This window comes from Eucyclogobius newberryi, unplaced genomic scaffold (assembly GCF_026437365.1).
Source record: "Eucyclogobius newberryi isolate DKJ021-1_F unplaced genomic scaffold, fEucNew1.0.hap1 SCAF_21, whole genome shotgun sequence".
NCBI lineage: Eukaryota > Metazoa > Chordata > Actinopteri > Gobiiformes > Gobiidae > Eucyclogobius > Eucyclogobius newberryi.
Genome location: NW_027315846.1, coordinates 1,660,024 through 1,678,929, shown reverse-complemented (window position 1 = coordinate 1,678,929; position 18,906 = coordinate 1,660,024). Strand labels below are relative to the sequence as shown.

The following is an 18,906-nucleotide window of genomic DNA, read 5'->3' as shown; positions in this document are numbered from 1 at the left end:
GGAGAGTGGCGGACAGGTTGGGGGAGGGAGTTCCAGAGTCGGGGTGCTGTTCGGGAGAATGCTCTGTCGCCAAAAGTTTTGAGTCGGGATGTTGGTGCAGTCAGGGTGAGAGAGGAGGAGGATCGGAGAGCTCGGGTGGGGCGGTGGGGGATGAGGAGGTCAGACAGGTAGGGGGGGGCAAGGTGGTGAAGAGCTTTGAAGGTGAGGAGGAGTATTTTAAAGTTTATGCGCTGCTTGATGGGGAGCCAGTGGAGAGAGCGGAGAACGGGAGTGATGTGATCACGGGACCGGGTGTGGGTGAGGAGGCGGGTGTGGGTGAGGAGGCAGGTGTGGGTGAGGAGGCGGGTGTGGGTGAGGAGGCGGGTGTGGGTGAGGAGGCGGGCAGCGGAGTTTTGGACCATTTGGAGTCTGTGGAGGGAATGGGAGGAGATGCCAGTGAGGAGGGAGTTGCAGTAGTCAAGGCGGGAGGAGATGAAGGCATGGATGAGGGATTCAGCAGCGGGGAGGGTGAGGCAGTGTCGGATTTTGGCGATGCGGCGGAGGTGGAAGTATGAGGTCTTGACGATGTGGCTGACATGGGGAGTGAAGGAGAGGGTGGGGTCCATGATGACACCGAGATTGCGTACCAGGGTAGAGGGGGCGATGGTCGACGTGTCGATGCTGAGTGAAAAGGGACCAGTTTTATTGAGAGTGGATTTGGTGCCAATGAGGAGGAGCTCTGTTTTGTCACTGTTCAGTTTGAGGAAGTTGAGAGTGAGCCATGATTTTATTGTAGAGATGCAGGTTTCGATGTGGCTGAGGGGAGGGTTTTGGGTGGATTTGGTGGTGAGGTATATCTGGGTGTCGTCAGCGTAGCAGTGAAAGTCCAGGTTGAGTTGGCGGAGGATGTGACCAAGGGGGAAGATGTAGCAGATGAAGAGGAGGGGGCCGAGGACTGAGCCCTGGGGGACCCCCTGCGTTACTGGGGAGAGGGTGGATGAGTGACCGGAGAGGGAAATGAACTCTTGCCTGTTGGTGAGGTAGGATGTGAGCCAGTCAAGTGCAGAGCCCTCAACACCCAGTCGGCGCTGAGGTCTAGTAGTAACAGGATGTTGAGGGCCCCGGAGTCTGCAGAGGTGAGGAGATCGTTGAGTACTTTGACCAGGGCTGTTTCAGTGCTGTGAAGTGGGCGGAAGCCAGATTGGAGGGGTTCATAGAGGTTGTTTGACTGGAGGTGGGTGTGGAGTTGGGCGGCGACGATGCGTTCCAGCGTTTTTGAGAGGAACGGCAGGTTGGAGATGGGGCGGTAGTTGGAGAGGTTGGCGGAGTCTAGGGTGGGTTTTTTGAGGATGGGGGTGATGGAGGCCAGTTTGTAGATGGAAGGAACATGGCCGAGGGATAAAGACTGGTTGAAGAGGGTGGTGAGATGGGGGATGAGAGCAGGGAGGCAGGCCTTGGTTAGAGTCGTTGGGAGGGGGTCGAGAGAGCAGGTGGTGGTTTTGGAAGCGGTGATGAGGTCTATGATATGAGAGGAGTTAACAGAGGAGAAGGTGGTGAGGGCAGGGAAGGGTGGGTGGTCAGGGAGCTGACCACCCTTTTGTCGCCCGTAACGCTTTTGACGCCCGTAACGCTTTCGCCCGTAACACTTTTGTCGCCCGTAACGCTTTTGTCGCCCGTAACGCTTTTGTCGCCCGTAACGCTTTTGTCGCCCGTAACGCTTTTGTCGTCTGTAACGCTTTTGTCGCCCGTAACGCTTTTGTCGCCCGTACCGCTTTTGTCGCCCGTAACGCTTTTGTCGTCCGTAACGCTTTTGTCGTCTGTAACGCTTTTGTCGTCTGTAACGCTTTTGTCGCCCGTAACGCTTTTGTCGCCCATAACGCTTTTGTCGTCTGTAACGCTTTTGTCGCCCGTAACGCTTTTGTCGCCCGTAGCGCTTTTGTCGCCCGTAACGCTTTTGTCGCCCGTAACGCTTTTGTCGTCCGTAACGCTTTTGTCGCCCGTACCGCTTTTGTCACCCGTAACGCTTTTGTCGCCCGTACCGCTTTTGACGCCCGTAACGCTTTTGTCGCCCGTAACGCTTTTGTCGCCTGTGCCACTTTTGTCACATATTTGTCTCACTATGTCTTGCATCAATCTAAATGTTTTCTTTTGCACTTGTCTTTATTTCCACTATTGGTTTCGGTTGCCATGGTATCCGAGGATTGCGGCCTAAAGTCAGCAGCTTTCAGACGCAGAATACGACATGTTATATTTAGTCTCGTGTTGTGAAGTGTGGGGCTTGTGGATAATACAGCTGTTTGTTCCTCAGGGGTTGTTCGCCTTTCGGCCCCTAAGGGTCCGTTAGACTTTGAATCCAGCGAGACCCTGATCTGCACCTCGAGCTCCACCCTGAACAGTACACCTCACTGGAGCCTCAAAAACTACAAGGACGAAACTAAACCCATTGTCAATGGCACCGAGTCCAGCATCAACAAGATCCATTCGGGGAGCAAACTCAAGCTATCCCGGCTGACCCTGAACTGGAAAGGTAAGACATACATGGACCGGCCTCCTGCTGGTGCAAGAGTCAGGACTAAACATGAACCGGCCTCCTGCTGGTGCCAGAGTCAGGACTAAACATGGACCGGCCTCCTGCTGGCGCCAGAGTCAGGACTAAACATGGACCGGCCTCCTGCTGGTGCCAGAGTCAGGACTAAACATGGACCGGCCTCCTGCTGGTGCCAGAGTCAGGACTAAACATGGACCAGCCTCCTGCTGGTGCCAGAGTCAGGACTAAACATGGCGGATATAGGGGGTAGGTGAAAACAGGAATTTTCTGCGTACAAGAGAGGATTACTTGCAGGAATCAGAATCAGAATAAAGTTTATTGCCATTTGTCAATGAACAGGATTCACAAACATAGGAACTTGTCCTGGTGATTCGGTGCAACACAAACATCAAACACCGAACAATGAATACAAAAACAATGGACTATAAATAGCTACCGGGTGTTAAAAATAAGTAGAGTTAAAAGTAAATCGTGTACATAAAATAAAGTAAAAAGTGCATCGGGGGGAGTGGCCTCCTGCCTTGAGGGAATGGTCTCCTGCCTGAAGGGAGTGGTCTCCTGCCTGAAGGGAGTGGCCTCCTGCCTGAAGGGAGTGGCCTCCTGCCTGAAGGGAGTGGCCTCCTGCCTGAAGGGAGTGGCTCAAATGGTCCGTGTGCCGGGTGAGAAGGGTCGGCTGTGATCCGACCTGTTCGTCCCAGAGCCCTGGAGACATACAGCTCCTGCAGAGATGGAAGTCTGCAGCCGATCACCTTCTCAGCGGAGGGCGCTGTAGTCTCTGTTTGTCCCTGGCTGTGGCTCCAGCGTACCACACGGTGATGGAGGAGGTGATGGAGGAGGTGAGGATGGACTCAATGATGGCCGTGTAGAACTGCACCATCATCTCCTCTGGCAGACTGTCTTTCCTCAACTGCTGCAGGAAGTACTTCCTCTGCTGGAGCTTCTTGATGAGGAGCTGATGGTGGCTCCACTTGAGGTCCTGATGATGGTGGTGCAGAGGAAGAGGAGGAGTCCACAGTGGAGATGGGGGGGTCTGAGATAGTGAGGGGGGGGAGGGGGGGGATCATCTCCACTGTTTTCTGGGCGTTGAGCTTCAGGTTGTTACTGCTGCACCAGGACACCAGCCGCTCCACCTCCTGTAGAGAGACTCATCCCCGTCTGAGATGAGCCCGATGAGGGTGGTGGAGTCAGTGCTCCCCCTGCAGGTGGAGTCGGTGCTCCTCCTGCAGGTGGAGTCGGTGCTCCCCCTGCAGGTGGAGTCGGTGCTCCTCCTGCAGGTGGAGTCAGTGCTCCTCCTGCAGGTGGAGTCGGTGTTCCCCCTGCAGGTGGAGTCGGTGCTCCTCCTGCAGGTGGAGTCGGCGCTCCCCCTGCAGGTGGAGTCGGTGCTCCTCCTGCAGGTGGAGTCGGCGCTCCTCCTGCAGGTGGAGTCGGTGTTCCCCCTGCAGGTGGAGTCGGCGCTCCCCCTGCAGGTGGAGTCGGCGCTCCCCCTGCAGGTGGAGTCGGCGCTCCCCCTGCAGGTGGAGTCGGCGCTCCCCCTGCAGGTGGAGTCGGCGCTCCCCCTGCAGGTGGAGTCGGCGCTCCCCCTGCAGGTGGAGTCGGCGCTCCCCCAGTCGGTGCTCCTCCTGCAGGTGGAGTCAGTGTTCCCCCTGCAGGTTGAGTCGGCGCTCCCCCTGCAGGTGGAGTCGGTGCTCCTCCTGCAGGTGGAGTCAGTGCTCCCCCTGCAGGTGGAGTCGGCGCTCCCCCAGTCGGTGCTCCTCCTGCAGGTGGAGTCAGTGCTCCTCCTGCAGGTGGAGTCGGCGCTCCTCCTGCAGGTGGAGTCGGCGCTCCCCCTGCAGGTGGAGTCGGTGCTCCTCCTGCAGGTGGAGTCGTTGCTCCTCCTGCAGGTGGAGTCGGTGTTCCCCCTGCAGGTGGAGTCGGTGCTCCTCCTGCAGGTGGAGTCAGTGCTCCTCCTGCAGGTGGAGTCAGTGCTCCTCCTGCAGGTGGAGTCGGTGTTCCCCCTGCAGGTGGAGTCGGCGCTCCCCCTGCAGGTGGAGTCGGCGCTCCCCCAGTCGGTGCTCCTCCTGCAGGTGGAGTCAGTGTTCCCCCTGCAGGTTGAGTCGGTGCTCCCCCTGCAGGTGGAGTCAGTGCTCCCCCTGCAGGTGGAGGGTGGAGTTAGTTTTCCGGTGGAGTCAGAGCTCCCCTGCAGGTGGAGTCGGTGCTCCCCTAGTCAGTGCTCCCCCTGCAGGTGGAGTCGGCGCTCCCCCAGCAGGTGGAGTCAGCGCTCCCCCAGTCAGTGCTCCCCCTGCAGGTGGAGTCGGCGCTCCCCCAGCAGGTGGAGTCGGCGCTCCCCCTGCAGGTGGAGTCGGCGCTCCCCCAGTCGGTGCTCCTCCTGCAGGTGGAGTCAGTGTTCCCCCTGCAGGTTGAGTCGGCGCTCCCCCTGCAGGTGGAGTCGGTGCTCCTCCTGCAGGTGGAGTCAGTGCTCCCCCTGCAGGTGGAGTCGGCGCTCCCCCAGTCGGTGCTCCTCCTGCAGGTGGAGTCAGTGCTCCTCCTGCAGGTGGAGTCGGCGCTCCTCCTGCAGGTGGAGTCGGCGCTCCCCCTGCAGGTGGAGTCGGTGCTCCTCCTGCAGGTGGAGTCGGTGCTCCTCCTGCAGGTGGAGTCGGTGTTCCCCCTGCAGGTGGAGTCGGTGCTCCTCCTGCAGGTGGAGTCAGTGCTCCTCCTGCAGGTGGAGTCAGTGCTCCTCCTGCAGGTGGAGTCGGTGTTCCCCCTGCAGGTGGAGTCGGCGCTCCCCCTGCAGGTGGAGTCGGCGCTCCCCCAGTCGGTGCTCCTCCTGCAGGTGGAGTCAGTGTTCCCCCTGCAGGTTGAGTCGGTGCTCCCCCTGCAGGTGGAGTCAGTGCTCCCCCTGCAGGTGGAGGGTGGAGTTAGTTTTCCAGGGGGGTCAGAGCTCCCCTGCAGGTGGAGTCGGTGCTCCCCTAGTCAGTGCTCCCCCTGCAGGTGGAGTCGGCGCTCCCCCAGCAGGTGGAGTCAGCGCTCCCCCAGTCAGTGCTCCCCCTGCAGGTGGAGTCGGCGCTCCCCCAGCAGGTGGAGTCGGCGCTCCCCCAGCAGGTGGAGTCGGCGCTCCCCCTGCAGGTGCAGTCGGTGCTCCACCTGCAGAGCAGAAGGATGGTGTTGAATCGTAATAAAACATTGCTTAAATGAATTACAAGTAACACGGTTTTAAAGACATGGTTTCTTGCTGTAAGTGGACTTGCCTCTCCACAGATCTGGCTTGTCACCTGTTTGCCTCCATTGGGATCGATATGCTCATGTCACACTGCAATGCACTTCATTTCTTAGTGTTATTGGCGTTTCTTCCAGGCACGTACAACTGCAGCTTCATCCAGACTAAGGGGAAACTGGTGATCTACCACACGGCCACGGCGAATCTGGACGTCTGTGTCGAGCCGAAAATCACCATCAGAACCGACCCGGGTTTTCCTCGCTGTGACCTGCCCAGCGACTTACCCCAGGTCACCGTGTTCTGCCAAGTGAAGGAGGTCCACGAGGAGTTCCAAGTGACCTGGTTAAAGGAGAACAACGTTTCGGCAAGCGTGACGTTAGAGAAAAACTTCGGTGAGAAACAGACTGCAAATGTCCTTGTTCTGCTCCTCTGGCTCTGCTCCGCTGACTCTGCTCCTCTGACTCTGCTCCTCTGACTCTGCTCCTCTGACTCTGCTCCTCTGACTCTGCTCCTCTGACTCTGCTCCTCAGGCTCTGCTCATCTGACTCTGCTCCTCTGGCTCTGCTCCGCTGACTCTGCTCCTCTGACTCTGCTCCTCTGACTCTGCTCCTCTGACTCTGCTCATCTGACTCTGCTCCTCTGACTCTGCTCCTCAGGCTCTGCTCCTCTGACTCTGCTCCTCTGACTCTGCTCCTCTGACTCTGCTCCTCAGGCTCTGCTCCTCAGGCTCTGCTCCTCTGACTGCTCCTCTGACTCTGCTCCTCAGGCTCTGCTCCTCTGACTCTGCTCCTCAGGCTCTGCTCCTCAGGCTCTGCTCCTCTGACTCTGCTCCTCTGACTCTGCTCCTCAGGCTCTGCTCCTCTGACTCTGCTCCTCTGACTCTGCTCCTCTGACTCTGCTCCTCAGGCTTTGCTCCTCTGACTCTGCTCCTCTGACTCTGCTCAGGCTCTGCTCCTCTGACTCTGCTCCTCTGACTCTGCTCCTCTGACTCTGCTCCTCTGACTCTGCTCCTCAGGCTCTGCTCCTCTGACTCTGCTCCTCTGACTCTGCTCCTCAGGCTCTGCTCCTCAGGCTCTGCTCCTCTGACTCTGCTCCTCTGACTCTGCTCCTCAGGCTCTGCTCCTCTGACTCTGCTCCTCTGACTCTGCTCCTCAGGCTCTGCTCCTCAGGCTCTGCTCCTCTGACTCTGCTCCTCTGACTCTGCTCCTCTGACTCTGCTCCTCAGGCTTTGCTCCTCTGACTCTGCTCCTCTGACTCTGCTCAGGCTCTGCTCCTCTGACTCTGCTCCTCTGACTCTGCTCCTCTGACTCTGCTCCTCTGACTCTGCTCCTCAGGCTCTGCTCCTCTGACTCTGCTCAGGCTCTGCTCCTCAGGCTCTGCTCCTCTGACTCTGCTCCTCTGACTCTGCTCCTCAGGCTCTGCTCCTCTGACTCTGCTCAGGCTCTGCTCCTCAGGCTCTGCTCCTCAGGCTCTGCTCCTCTGACTCTGCTCCTCTGACTCTGCTCCTCTGACTCTGCTCCTCAGGCTCTGCTCCTCTGACTCTGCTCAGGCTCTGCTCCTCAGGCTCTGCTCCTCAGGCTCTGCTCCTCTGACTCTGCTCCTCTGACTCTGCTCCTCTGACTCTGCTCCTCAGGCTAGTTTGAGCTCATTGTTTTTTCCAGTTGAATCCGGAATGAAGATCTTCAGCGCTCAAACATTTGTGGCCTGTTCCTCTGGAAAACCTGAACTCACCTGTCGACTAAAAAACAAGTGCGATCAGAAGACTTCGGCCACCACAAAGGTCGTCCTGATCAGAGGTAAAGTCAATCACACACAATAATAAACTACATTTTCCTGAGGCCTGAGGTCTCTGGACTAGAACCAGGAAGTACCATCACATTAGTCCTGACCAGAACCAGGAAGTACCATCACATTAGTCCTGACCAGAACCAGGAAGTACCATCACATTAGTCCTGACCAGAACCAGGAAGTACCATCACATTAGTCCTGACTAGAACCAGGAAGTACCATCACATTAGTCCTGACTATAACCAGGAAGTACCATCACATTAGTCCTGACTAGAACCAGGAAGTACCATCACATTAGTCCTGACTAGAACCAGGAAGTACCATCACATTAGTCCTGACTAGAACCAGGAAGTACCATCACATTAGTCCTGACTAGAACCAGGAAGTACCATCACATTAGTCCTGACTAGAACCAGGAAGTACCATCACATTAGTCCTGACCAGAACCAGGAAGTACCATCACATTAGTCCTGACCAGAACCAGGAAGTACCATCACATTAGTCCTGACCAGAACCAGGAAGTACCATCACATTAGTCCTGACCAGAACCAGGAAGTACCATCACATTAGTCCTGACTAGAACCAGGAAGTACCATCACATTAGTCCTGACTAGAACCAGGAAGTACCATCACATTAGTCCTGTTCTCAGGTCTCTGCACTGCCCCCTGTGGCTCAGAGAATAGACTTTAAAGCAGCTCTGCTTGTGTACAAGTCTCTCCATGGCCTAGCACCAAAGTACATATCAGACATGTTAGTGCCATATGAACCATCTCAGACTCTGAGGACCTCAGGGACCGGCCTCCTGCTGGTGCCAGAGTCAGGACTAAACATGGCCCGGCCTCCTGCTGGTGCCAGAGTCAGGACTAAACATGGCCCGGCCTCCTGCTGGTGCCAGAGTCAGGACTAAACATGGACTGGCCTCCTGCTGGTGCCAGAGTCAGGACTAAACATGGACCGGCCTCCTGCTGGTGCCAGAGTCAGGACTAAACATGGACCGGCCTCCTGCTGGTGCCAGAGTCAGGACTAAACATGGACCGGCCTCCTGCTGGTGCCAGAGTCAGGACTAAACATGGACCGGCCTCCTGCTGGTGCCAGAGTCAGGACTAAACATGGACCGGCCTCGCAGCTCAGTGATGCAGAGGAGTTCCTCGCAGCTCAGTGATGCAGAGGAGTACATAACCTTTATGACGCTTAAACACAGTTTGCATAATCATTTGGACGCGCCGTAGGCCAGTGTCGATAGGGTTAGAAACAGGACTGTCCCAGAATGACACCAGCTCTTCAGCAGAATTAAAAAAGGACTTAACCATAAACAAGAAACAAATATTTGTCAATATTTGGAAGATGGGCCGTGGGCCGGATCAGGTTGTTTGTTGGGCCTGATCAGGCCCGCAGGCCTCATGTTGAATAGGCCTGGTATAGTAGATATCTAACTGTAAATTTGTTCTATTTGTCTAATTTTAGTCTATTTTTATCTTATAGTAAATGTAAATGTTTTTTTCTTGAATGCCTTGTACTTGATATATCTTGTTTCATTATTGTTCATTGTTGTCAGTTGAATCGTGCTCATTCACCTGTTCTGCTGTAGAGAACACCAAGATCTGCCCAAAGGAGGGCATCTGGCAGGACACTCCAGTCGGGGAAAGGGCTGTGATCCGGTGCTCCGGGTCCGTGGGCACCAGAGAACGACCCTGCAACGGGGACGGAAAAGAGAACGGAAACTGGGGCGACAAGATCTCCCACTGTGTGGACGAGGGTCTGTCTAACATCCTGGATGACGCCATTGTAAGTCTCAGTTTTTGAATTGTGGGGTCCTCTGGCTGTCTTTGATTATTTTATATATTTTCTGTTGTTTTTAATTAGTTTTTGTTTATTTTTTAAGGTATTTATTTATTTTTAAGGTTTTTATTTATTTTTAAGGTTTTTATTTATTTTATTTATTTTATTTATTTTATTTATTTTATTTATTTTATTTATTTTATTTATTTTATTTATTTTATCTATTTTATTTATTTATATATATATATATATATATATATTTATTTTTTTTAAAGCATATTTTACTTGCGCTTGTTTTGTAAAAAGTGTGATAGAAATAAAGTTGGATTGAAAACGTTCTCAAATTCCCAAACGAACCGTTGAAGCGGTTAAATTCACATTATTCATAATTATTGCGATGAGCGTCTGAAGTGCCTTCTATAATGTGAGTGAAACGTGGTATTTCATATTTTGTGCTCGATACTTCAAAACTTAAACGCAGAAGTAAAGCCTTAGTACGTGGGCTGAATGTATTATTATTAGGGCTGGGCAACGATTACAATTTTTAATCGCGATTAATAGCATTATTTCCCTGATTAATCACGATTAATCGCATTTTTACGTGCAAAATTCAAAATGAATTCAAAAGAAGTGTAAAGTGCATTAGCATTTTTATTCAGTAGCAGTTAAATAAAATATGAAGTATTCACGTCAGAAATATTGTAATCTCATGAAACACTAGACACTGAAAACACATTTTAGGAGCAGCATAAACAGTCTAGTACCAAATGTCCCTAAAGCAGAAAACACTTCAGTAGTTTGTACATTCTTAGAACTTGACACTACAGCGCCACAACATGAGTTGTGTAAACAAACACTTAACCAGTTCAATACAAATAAATACATTGTGTACATTTTCACTTAAACAATGTTAAAAACACAAAACTAAAGCTTGTTGCCACTGCCAGGGCAGAGAAGAACCAGAAAAGTTTGTAGATTCCTAAAACTGGGTGTTTTTTTACTCCTCTGCACTGAGCCAGTTGCTAAGGCACCAGATTATTCACGTTTTCATCTGATAAAGACGCGCGCCGGGCCCTTCTCGCGGATCTCCCCAGCTACAGCGCCTGCTCACGCGGGCCCCCGGCAAGACCTGCTCACGCGGGCCCTGCTCACGCGGGCCCCCGGCAAGACCTGCTCACGCGGGCCTTGCTCACGCGGGCCCTGCTCACGCGGGCCCCCAGCAAGACCTGCTCACGCGGGCCCCCGGCGGGTTGCCTCGGGTGGCGCCTATAGCCGCTGTCCTCCACTGAGCATGTGCAGGACGACTCTCCTCCACTGAGCATGTGCAGGACGACTCTCCTCCACTGAGCATGTGCAGGAAGACTCTCCTCCACTGAGCATGTGCAGGACGACTCTCCTCCACTGAGCATGTGCAGGGTGTATTCTACGGACATGAGTCCGGTGTGTTTGTCTTTCTAATGTACACGCGCTCAAATTCTGCGTCGGGCGCATTTCAGCTGCCGCGGCTTTAGAGCTGCTGCGGACCAGGGGAATCCCACCTGTGTTAATGCGCGTTAAATAATTGATCGCGTTAAATAAGTGATGAGTTAACGCGATAATAACGCGTTATGAATTCAACTTGGCAACTCCAACATCGTACAAGAAGTACCGTATTTTCCGGACTATAAGTCGCACTGGAGTATAAGTCGCTTTTTTAGGGGAAATGTATTTGATAAAATCCAAGACCAAGAACAGACATTTCATCTTGAAATGCAGTTTAAAATAATAACAGATGAGAGAACATGGTGAATAGGTGTACGTATGCTAACGCTAACACCTTCAGCTATATGACGTATGCTAACGCTAACACCTTCAGCTACATGACGTATGCTAACGCTAACACCTTCAGCAATATGACGTATGCTAACGCTAACACCTTCAGCTACATGACGTATGCTAACGCTAACACCTTCAGCAATATGACGTATGCTAACGCTAACACCTTCAGCTACATGACGTATGCTAACGCTAACACCTTCAGCTACATGACGTATGCTAACGCTAACACCTTCAGCTACATGACGTATACTAACGCTAACACCTTCAGCTACATGACGTATGCTAACGCTAACACCTTCAGCTACATGACGTATGCTAACGCTAACACCTTCAGCTATATGACGTATGCTAACGCTAACACCTTCAGCTACATGACGTATGCTAACGCTAACACCTTCAGCTACATGACGTATGCTAACGCTAACACCTTCAGCTATATGACGTATGCTAACGCTAACACCTTCAGCTACATGACGTATGCTAACGCTAACACCTTCAGCTACATGATGTATGCTAACGCTAAGACCTTCAGCTACATGAGGTATGCTAACGCTAACACCTTCAGCTACATGACGTATGCTAACGCTAACACCTTCAGCTACATGACGTATGCTAACGCTAACACCTTCAGCTACATGACGTATGCTAACGCTAACACCTTCAGCTACATGACGTATGCTAACGCTAACACCTTCAGCTACATGACGTATGCTAACGCTAACACCTTCAGCTACATGAGGCACAGACAGAACTGTGGTAAGTGTCTGGTATGTTAACGTAACATATGAACAGTTATTCAGATAACTATAGCATAAAGAACATGCTAACAAGTTTAGCAAAGCATCAGTTTTACCCCAAATCACTAAATCCACAGAATTCTTCTTCCTCTGTGTCACTTCTAAACAACTCCAGAGGTAGAGGAAGTGCAGATTCTTCTTCTGCGTCGCTTAGAGCCTAGAGCGCCCTCTTGTGGTCGTCAGTGTGAAAATAAGGAATAACATCACATATAAGTCGCTCTGAGTATAAGTCGCACCCCGGACAAAACTATGAAAAAAGGTGCAACTTATAGTCCAGAAAATACGGTACTCCTCGCATGCAGAAGACACAGTAAATCCGGAGGCAATAAAGTATGACGTAATTCTTTATAAAGTAAAGACACAGTGACAGTATCTACCACCATCTGAAACGTGGACGCTTTCATGTTCTGACGTCGACTCTAGGGCCGGTCCATTTGACAACAAAGTCGTTTTTTTTCATTACAAATTGGCCAAAATCATTTAAATAAAGATGTATGATCATAAACACAGTCTGAACTCGTGCTTCTGCCGACAGACGATTCAAAAAGCCCCGAGCCGACCATGGAAAATGTGATTATTCGCACAGTTCTGTCAATTGTCTGTGATTTGAACCTACGTCTGTCCTCAGAACTCAAACATCGGACTGGGATTTGTAGAGAAAAATGCTGAGGTGGTGTTCAGCCGTCTCCAGGAAGCGACCGGACACACCAACGTGGTCAACAGCCCCTCCAACCTGAACGCCTCTGTCAAAGTGATCGACACCATGAGCGACAAACTGGAGCGCATAGATGACAGGAAACTCGTCGAAGTGAGTTATTTTAAAATGTCCTCGCTCAAAGATAAATCTGTGGCTGTTCCACTCTTGGCTCTGTCTCGTTCACATGCACCGCTCCTCGCTCTCCTCCAACGCTTATTTCCATGACAACGGGTTTGAAGGTCTTGTACACGCGGTGGTCTTGAGTCCTGTGGTAAATGAGAGCGATGTGCTGGTGGCGGCAGAGAAAAATCACAAGTATATTCACCTTATTCTGCCCCGCCCACTTTTGCCTCTATTGGCCACAGACCAGCACTTGTGTTGTTGTGTTGTTGTTGTTGTTGTTCTTGTTGTTGTTGTGTTCACTAAGAGCAGAACGAGGGTCTCACAATGAAACAAAGAAGATTGATTTGTGTAAAATGTCCAATGTTCATGCACGATTCGATGAATGTGAAAGCGCCGATTCCCTGGACGGCTTGAAAGTGGCTGTTTAGTCTGTTTAGAACTCATTTTCATGAGTCCAACGACAAAAAATAAACTGTTCTTGTGGAAAGTGATTTTGTTTGACCAAATTTTTTATTTGTTAACTAATCATTTCACTGGTATTAATTATCATCTTTCAAGTCAAGTCAGTTTATTTTTGTTACACCCACAATCACAACAGCAGTGAAGTGTGGGTTTAGTCTAACAGTGTTTTTCTGTATAATTATTTAGCACGATAACCTGTGTGTCATCTTCTGGGCACTATGGGTCAGATGTTTGGTCAGATTTGAGAGAAACTTCACATTTTATGTTTTCAATGCTTTCTGTGTTTTATGTTGCAGGATTTCCTACAATCGTCCAGTAACCTGTTGAATGTGTCACTAAAAAGTTCTTGGAAATCGCCGGTTCAAGACGAGAAAAACAGAACTTTAGCTGAGAAATACTTGCACTCCGTGCAGGAGCTCATCAAAAAAGCCAACTTGAAAAGCCAAATGAAGACCAATTTGCAAGTGGTTAACTGCAATACCAGCGAAACCCAATGTTCCAATTCAGTTTTCAAAAACAACACGGTGACAATGAACACCAATGGGGCCAGTTTTATCAAGACCGCCGGCTACATGCAACTCATTGATTACTTACCGCACACAGACAACAGCTCCAGTCCTAATAGCATTGTCGTTTCTACCACATTGCAATCAGGAAACAAAGCAGGAGACATAACAGATAAAATTAAGATCAAAATAAAGTTCGCACTCACGCTGCCTCGACCACGCAACACCGAGTTGAAATGCGTTTTCTGGGACACCGATAGTAGCAAGTGGTCTGGAAACGGTTGCCGTTTGATTGGTTATGCGGATGATGGAGTCTGCGAGTGTGACCATCTGTCTGCGTTTTCAATCTTGATGTCCAAGGCTCCGTTAGACGTGCCCTACCTTAATGAAATCACCTACGCCGGGCTTTCCGTCTCAATCGTTTCGCTGATCATTTGTCTTGTTGTAGAGTTGATCCTCTGGAACGATGTTGTGAAAACCGATACCCTACACTCACGCCACTGTGCTCACGTTAATATCTCCCTTTGCTTGCTGGTCGGCGATGTTTGCTTCCTTGCTTCGTCTTTGCCCGATGAGCCGAGCGATGTCTGGAGCAAAACGTTTGTCTTGGTGCAGCATTTTTGCTACCTCTCCATGTTCTTTTGGATGCTTTGTCTGAGCAGCATTCTCCTTCACAAAACCGTTTACGTTTCGCTCCACGGCATCAGCAAAATGGCCTATTTGAGATTCTCCGTCATCGTGGGGTACGTTTGCCCTTTGCTAATTGTTGCGATTACGTTCATTTCAAACAGCGGACATGAAGGACAGTACTACTCAGAAGAAACGCGCTGGCTAGTCTACAGCGGCGTCTTAAAAGGATCAATTTTCACGTTCATCCTCCCGGTCGGGATTATCGTTTTCATTAACGTGTTCTTCATGTGTCTCGTGATCATGAAGCTGCTGCAGCCCATAAAGGCGCAGCAGATGCTTTGCGACAAGGAGAAGAATTCGGCCAAAACGGTGATCCGGTCCGTGATCCTCCTGACGCCGGTGTTCGGACTGACGTGGGGACTGGGGTTCTTGATGATTCTCATGGACCTCACAGAAGGGAAACCGGCCTACGCGGTCAACTACCTGTTCACCCTCATGAACGCGTTTCAGGTACGTGACCGAGCCCAGAGCAGTGGATTCAAAAGGTACGAATTGACCTTGGGTTTGACTTGACCTTGGGTTTGACATGACCTTGGGTTTGACTTGACCTTGGATTTGACTTGACCTTGGGTTTGACATGACCTTGGGTTTGACTTGACCTTGGATTTGACTTGACCTTGGGTTTGACATGACCTTGGGTTTGACTTGACCTTGGGTTTGACTTGACTTTGGGTTTGACTTGACCTTGGATTTGACTTGACCTTGGGTTTGACATGACCTTGGGTTTGACTTGACTTTGGGTTTGACTTGACCTTGGATTTGACTTGACCTTGGGTTTGAATTGACCTTGGATTTGACCTGAACTTGGGTTTAACTTCAGACCAGCAAGGGGCATATTTACCAGAAAAGATGGAATAACTCAGATAACCCGGTAATTAGATCTGTAGTGTTTAAATGCCCAAGGAAAATCATTTCAAATATCTGGCGCACTTGTCCGTTAGAGTACCAAAGTATAATGCATTTTAAAATAACTCTTTTGCTCTTCGTCTTACCTTTGCTACATTCGTTTGCCCATTTTTTGCCCCATTGTTCACCTCACACGGCTGAACGGTCAGAAAGACGTCGGGTTGCTCACGCGACATGACATTTCCGCAATCCGATAGCGCCAGAAATCAGACAACGATCGGAATTTCGCCGTGCGTGGAAACACCGCCAGTGTCGCGATATCTGACTTTAGCGTCACGAGTGCTGTGAGAAAAAACGTGAAAACAGTCCTCCACTTTACTTTCAAACTGCGTCTAATATTTTGGCCAAATTTAAAACCCAAATCCAACATTCTGGTGCGTCGTAATGAGGTTTGAAGCCCGACTAAAGATCGATCGGCCTTCATGATGAGGGCATGTTGATAATCACCGAAGACAGCTGCATTTAAAAAAAAATTTAAAGTCAGATTTTTCATCAATAACACACTAGTCACATTTGAACCTTTTATTGAGTTGATTAAGAACTTAAAAAGCCAACAAACACATTCATATTTGGGTTTTTCCAATCGAAATGACCCTCACAGTTATGATTATATTGTGAGCTGATTAATTAGCACTTATTATGATTATAGTTCATGGTTGTAAATGGGAGATTGAGGAGACTTTGACACAATGGAGACTGGACTTGAACTAATTATCTATTTTCTGTCTATTTATGACGGTGGCGACTACATTTAATCATTAATTATTTATTAATCTTTATTTAAACAGTAAAAACCCACTGAGATTGTCTTTACAAAGCGCATTATTGAGCTACAACGGCTTAGTCGCAGAAACGCAGTGACTTCCCACTCAAAACCGCAGAACTGATTAGCCCCGCCTCTTCACGGCGACGAGCCCCGCCTCTTCACGGCGACGAGCCCCGCCTCTTTGTAGTGACGTTTCAGCGAGACGAGCAGCAGATTGTCATTTACGTGTTTTATTTGTTTGAAACTCTCACGTGTCACTCGACGTTACAAAAGCTCACACGAAACACGGGGAGATGTGGGCGGGGCTAGGGGGTAGGTGAAAACAGGGCTTTTCTGAACACTCAGCTGCAGGACAAAACGGCATTTACTCAAAACGTGAAGAAATCAATCACGAAAAGCAACTTTGAGTGAGATAACGACGAGGGAACACTTTTGTAATGAAATGAAAAGTTCCTTAAAGTTGATTTTGCAGAATATGTCCCCTTTAAATTATTAGAGTTGTATGTTGTTTAGCTAAATTAAGCCTATCACAGTGTTTTCCTTTCTTATTGCATTCACAGGGCCTGTACATCTTCCTCACTACATGTGTCGGCGACAGAATGGTAAGTCGAGACAAAGCGTCGGTTCATTAAACATTTAATAAGTTGATATGAAGGATCATGCTGCGACAAGTGACTCAACGAACGAATTTAAATAATCCTCAACTTATTAAATAATCGAATCATTGTTAACTTACCTGTACACAAGTTCGGGATCATGTCATGGGCTGAGAAAATAAGTATTATGACTGAAAAGGTCGTAGTTATTGTATTACTTGGTTTACGGATCCGCCGCACTTAGATTATTGATTGCTGCAATATAAATAATATTTTTTTTTTATAAAGCACTGCCGTCAACGAAAAATAGCGTTAAATGAAATATAAAAAGCGGTGTTAAGTCAAAAGATAATAGCGCGTGAAGCAATTTTTCGTCAAAATCTTGCGTGAGTGAGAGACAGAGCGGCTCCGTCACTGCGCGCCGCCCCGGGAAGAGCATGAGAAGACGCACACGCCCGTTTCCTTGTCTGCAAGGCAAAAATACCACATTTTAAACCTGTTTAACACATTTTCTCCAGCGCGTTTTGCCGTGACTAAGGCTGCACACTTAGAAGCGTCAGTTCTACCAATGCAAAACACGCAAAATCTACACTCACTGCGTCTTACTCATGACCTCCTACACCACAAGTCGTGTCCTTAACCACCAGCCCAACACATCTGGAGATTTCCTGCTGTGAGACAGACCATGTACCTCCCTCACCACCAGGTGTCGCAAAATGGTGACGACGCCTTGTCTCTAACCGCAAGTGATTTGGGCCGCCACGAGGGCCGCCATATTGGACTCTGTAAGGTCCGTCCCGATTCCGTCTATGGGCTAGTTCTGACCATCAGTTTAACCTGTACAACATCTGTGTCCAGACAAGCAGATGGCAAACACCACCAGGAAAGTTACACAGTGCACCTTTAATGCATCTTTTTCAATGTGATTGTTTGCGACAGGTGCGCGAGAGTCTGCAGAGATATTTCAGGAAGAAATCCAAGGCAAGTGAAGAGCGCATTTGTCAAGTTTAAAACAACTTGTTTTTATTATATTGTAACACATTCTTTTCTTTTTCAGAGCGTCTCATCCGTCTCTTCAAGCTCCATTGTGAGCCAATCAAGCATCAAGAAGTGACCAAAGGAAGATGCTTGAAATAACACATTTATGACTATATTTACATTCCAAATCCATATAACAATATATATAACATGAATCAATTGTGTTGCATTTAAGGACATTAATACTGCCACGGCCGAGTGAGCGCGCGTTTTAAGTCTTCAGCAAATAAATCGTTGCCTTTTCTGCTTATTCAATATACAAAGGTATCAATTTGAAACATATCCTGTAATTTACCTATTTAAATGTAAGAAACTGTGTGTAAAAACTGTCAAAATTGCAAATATTTCGGACAATACTGTCTCTTTGCCGTTTTGTTCTCTTTGACCGTGGCGTTGATGTCGCGCGCGTTTGCTTTGCCGTCTTGTTTGATTATTGCGTGGCGTTGATGCCGTGCGCGTTCTCTTTGCCCGTGGCGTTGATGTCGTGTATGTTCTCCTCGCCATCATGTTTGATTATTGCGTGGCGCTGATGCCGTGCGCATTCTCTGTGCCGTTTTGTTCTCTTTGCCCGTGGCGGTGATGTCGTGCGCGTTCTTTTTGCCCGTGGCGTTGATGTCGTGCGCGTTCTCTTTTCCCGTGGCGTTGATTCCTTGTGCGTTCTCTTTGCCCGTGGCGTTGATGTCGTGTGCGTTCGCTTTGCCCGTGGCGTTGCTGTCGTGCGCGTTCTCTTTTCCCGTGGCGTTGATTCCTTGTGCGTTCTCTTTGCCCGTGGCGTTGATGTCGTGTGCGTTCGCTTTGCCCGTGGCGTTGCTGTCGTGCGCGTTCTCTTTTCCCGTGGCGTTGATTCCTTGTGCGTTCTCTTTGCCCGTGGCGTTGATGTCGTGTGCGTTCTCTTTGCCCGTGGCGTTGATGCCGTGCGCGTTCTCTTTGGCCGTGGCGTTGATGCCGTGCGCGTTCTTTTTGCCCGTGGCGTTGATGCCGTGCGCGTTCTTTTTGCTCGTGGCGGTGATGTCGTGCGCGTTCTCTTTGCCCGTGGCGTTGATGTCGTGCGCGTTCTTTTTGCCCGTGGCGTTGATGCCGTGCGCGTTCTCTTTACCAGTGGCGTTGATACCGTGCGCGTTCTTTTTGCCCGTGGCAGTGATGTCGTGCGCGTTCTTTTTGCCCGTGGCAGTGATGTCGTGCGCGTTCTTTTTGCCCGTGGCGTTGATGCCGTGCGCGT

The 18,906-nt window shown here is 50.0% G+C and overlaps 1 protein-coding gene across 1 annotated transcript in view; it reads left to right on the top strand.

The window, feature by feature from the left end:
• adgrf3a (adhesion G protein-coupled receptor F3a) overlaps positions 1-17,763 on the top strand; it is a 26,682-nt gene extending 8,919 nt beyond the window's left edge. Inside the window, exons 5-13 of the mRNA XM_072458220.1 lie at positions 2,288-2,506; positions 5,858-6,112; positions 7,382-7,516; positions 9,098-9,294; positions 12,532-12,711; positions 13,482-14,831; positions 16,614-16,655; positions 17,589-17,654; positions 17,707-17,763. Of these exons, the coding sequence (XP_072314321.1) occupies positions 2,288-2,506; positions 5,858-6,112; positions 7,382-7,516; positions 9,098-9,294; positions 12,532-12,711; positions 13,482-14,831; positions 16,614-16,655; positions 17,589-17,654; positions 17,707-17,763 (2,501 nt within the window). The remainder of the gene's footprint in view (positions 1-2,287; positions 2,507-5,857; positions 6,113-7,381; positions 7,517-9,097; positions 9,295-12,531; positions 12,712-13,481; positions 14,832-16,613; positions 16,656-17,588; positions 17,655-17,706) is intronic.
• Positions 17,764-18,906: the final 1,143 nt, after the last annotated feature.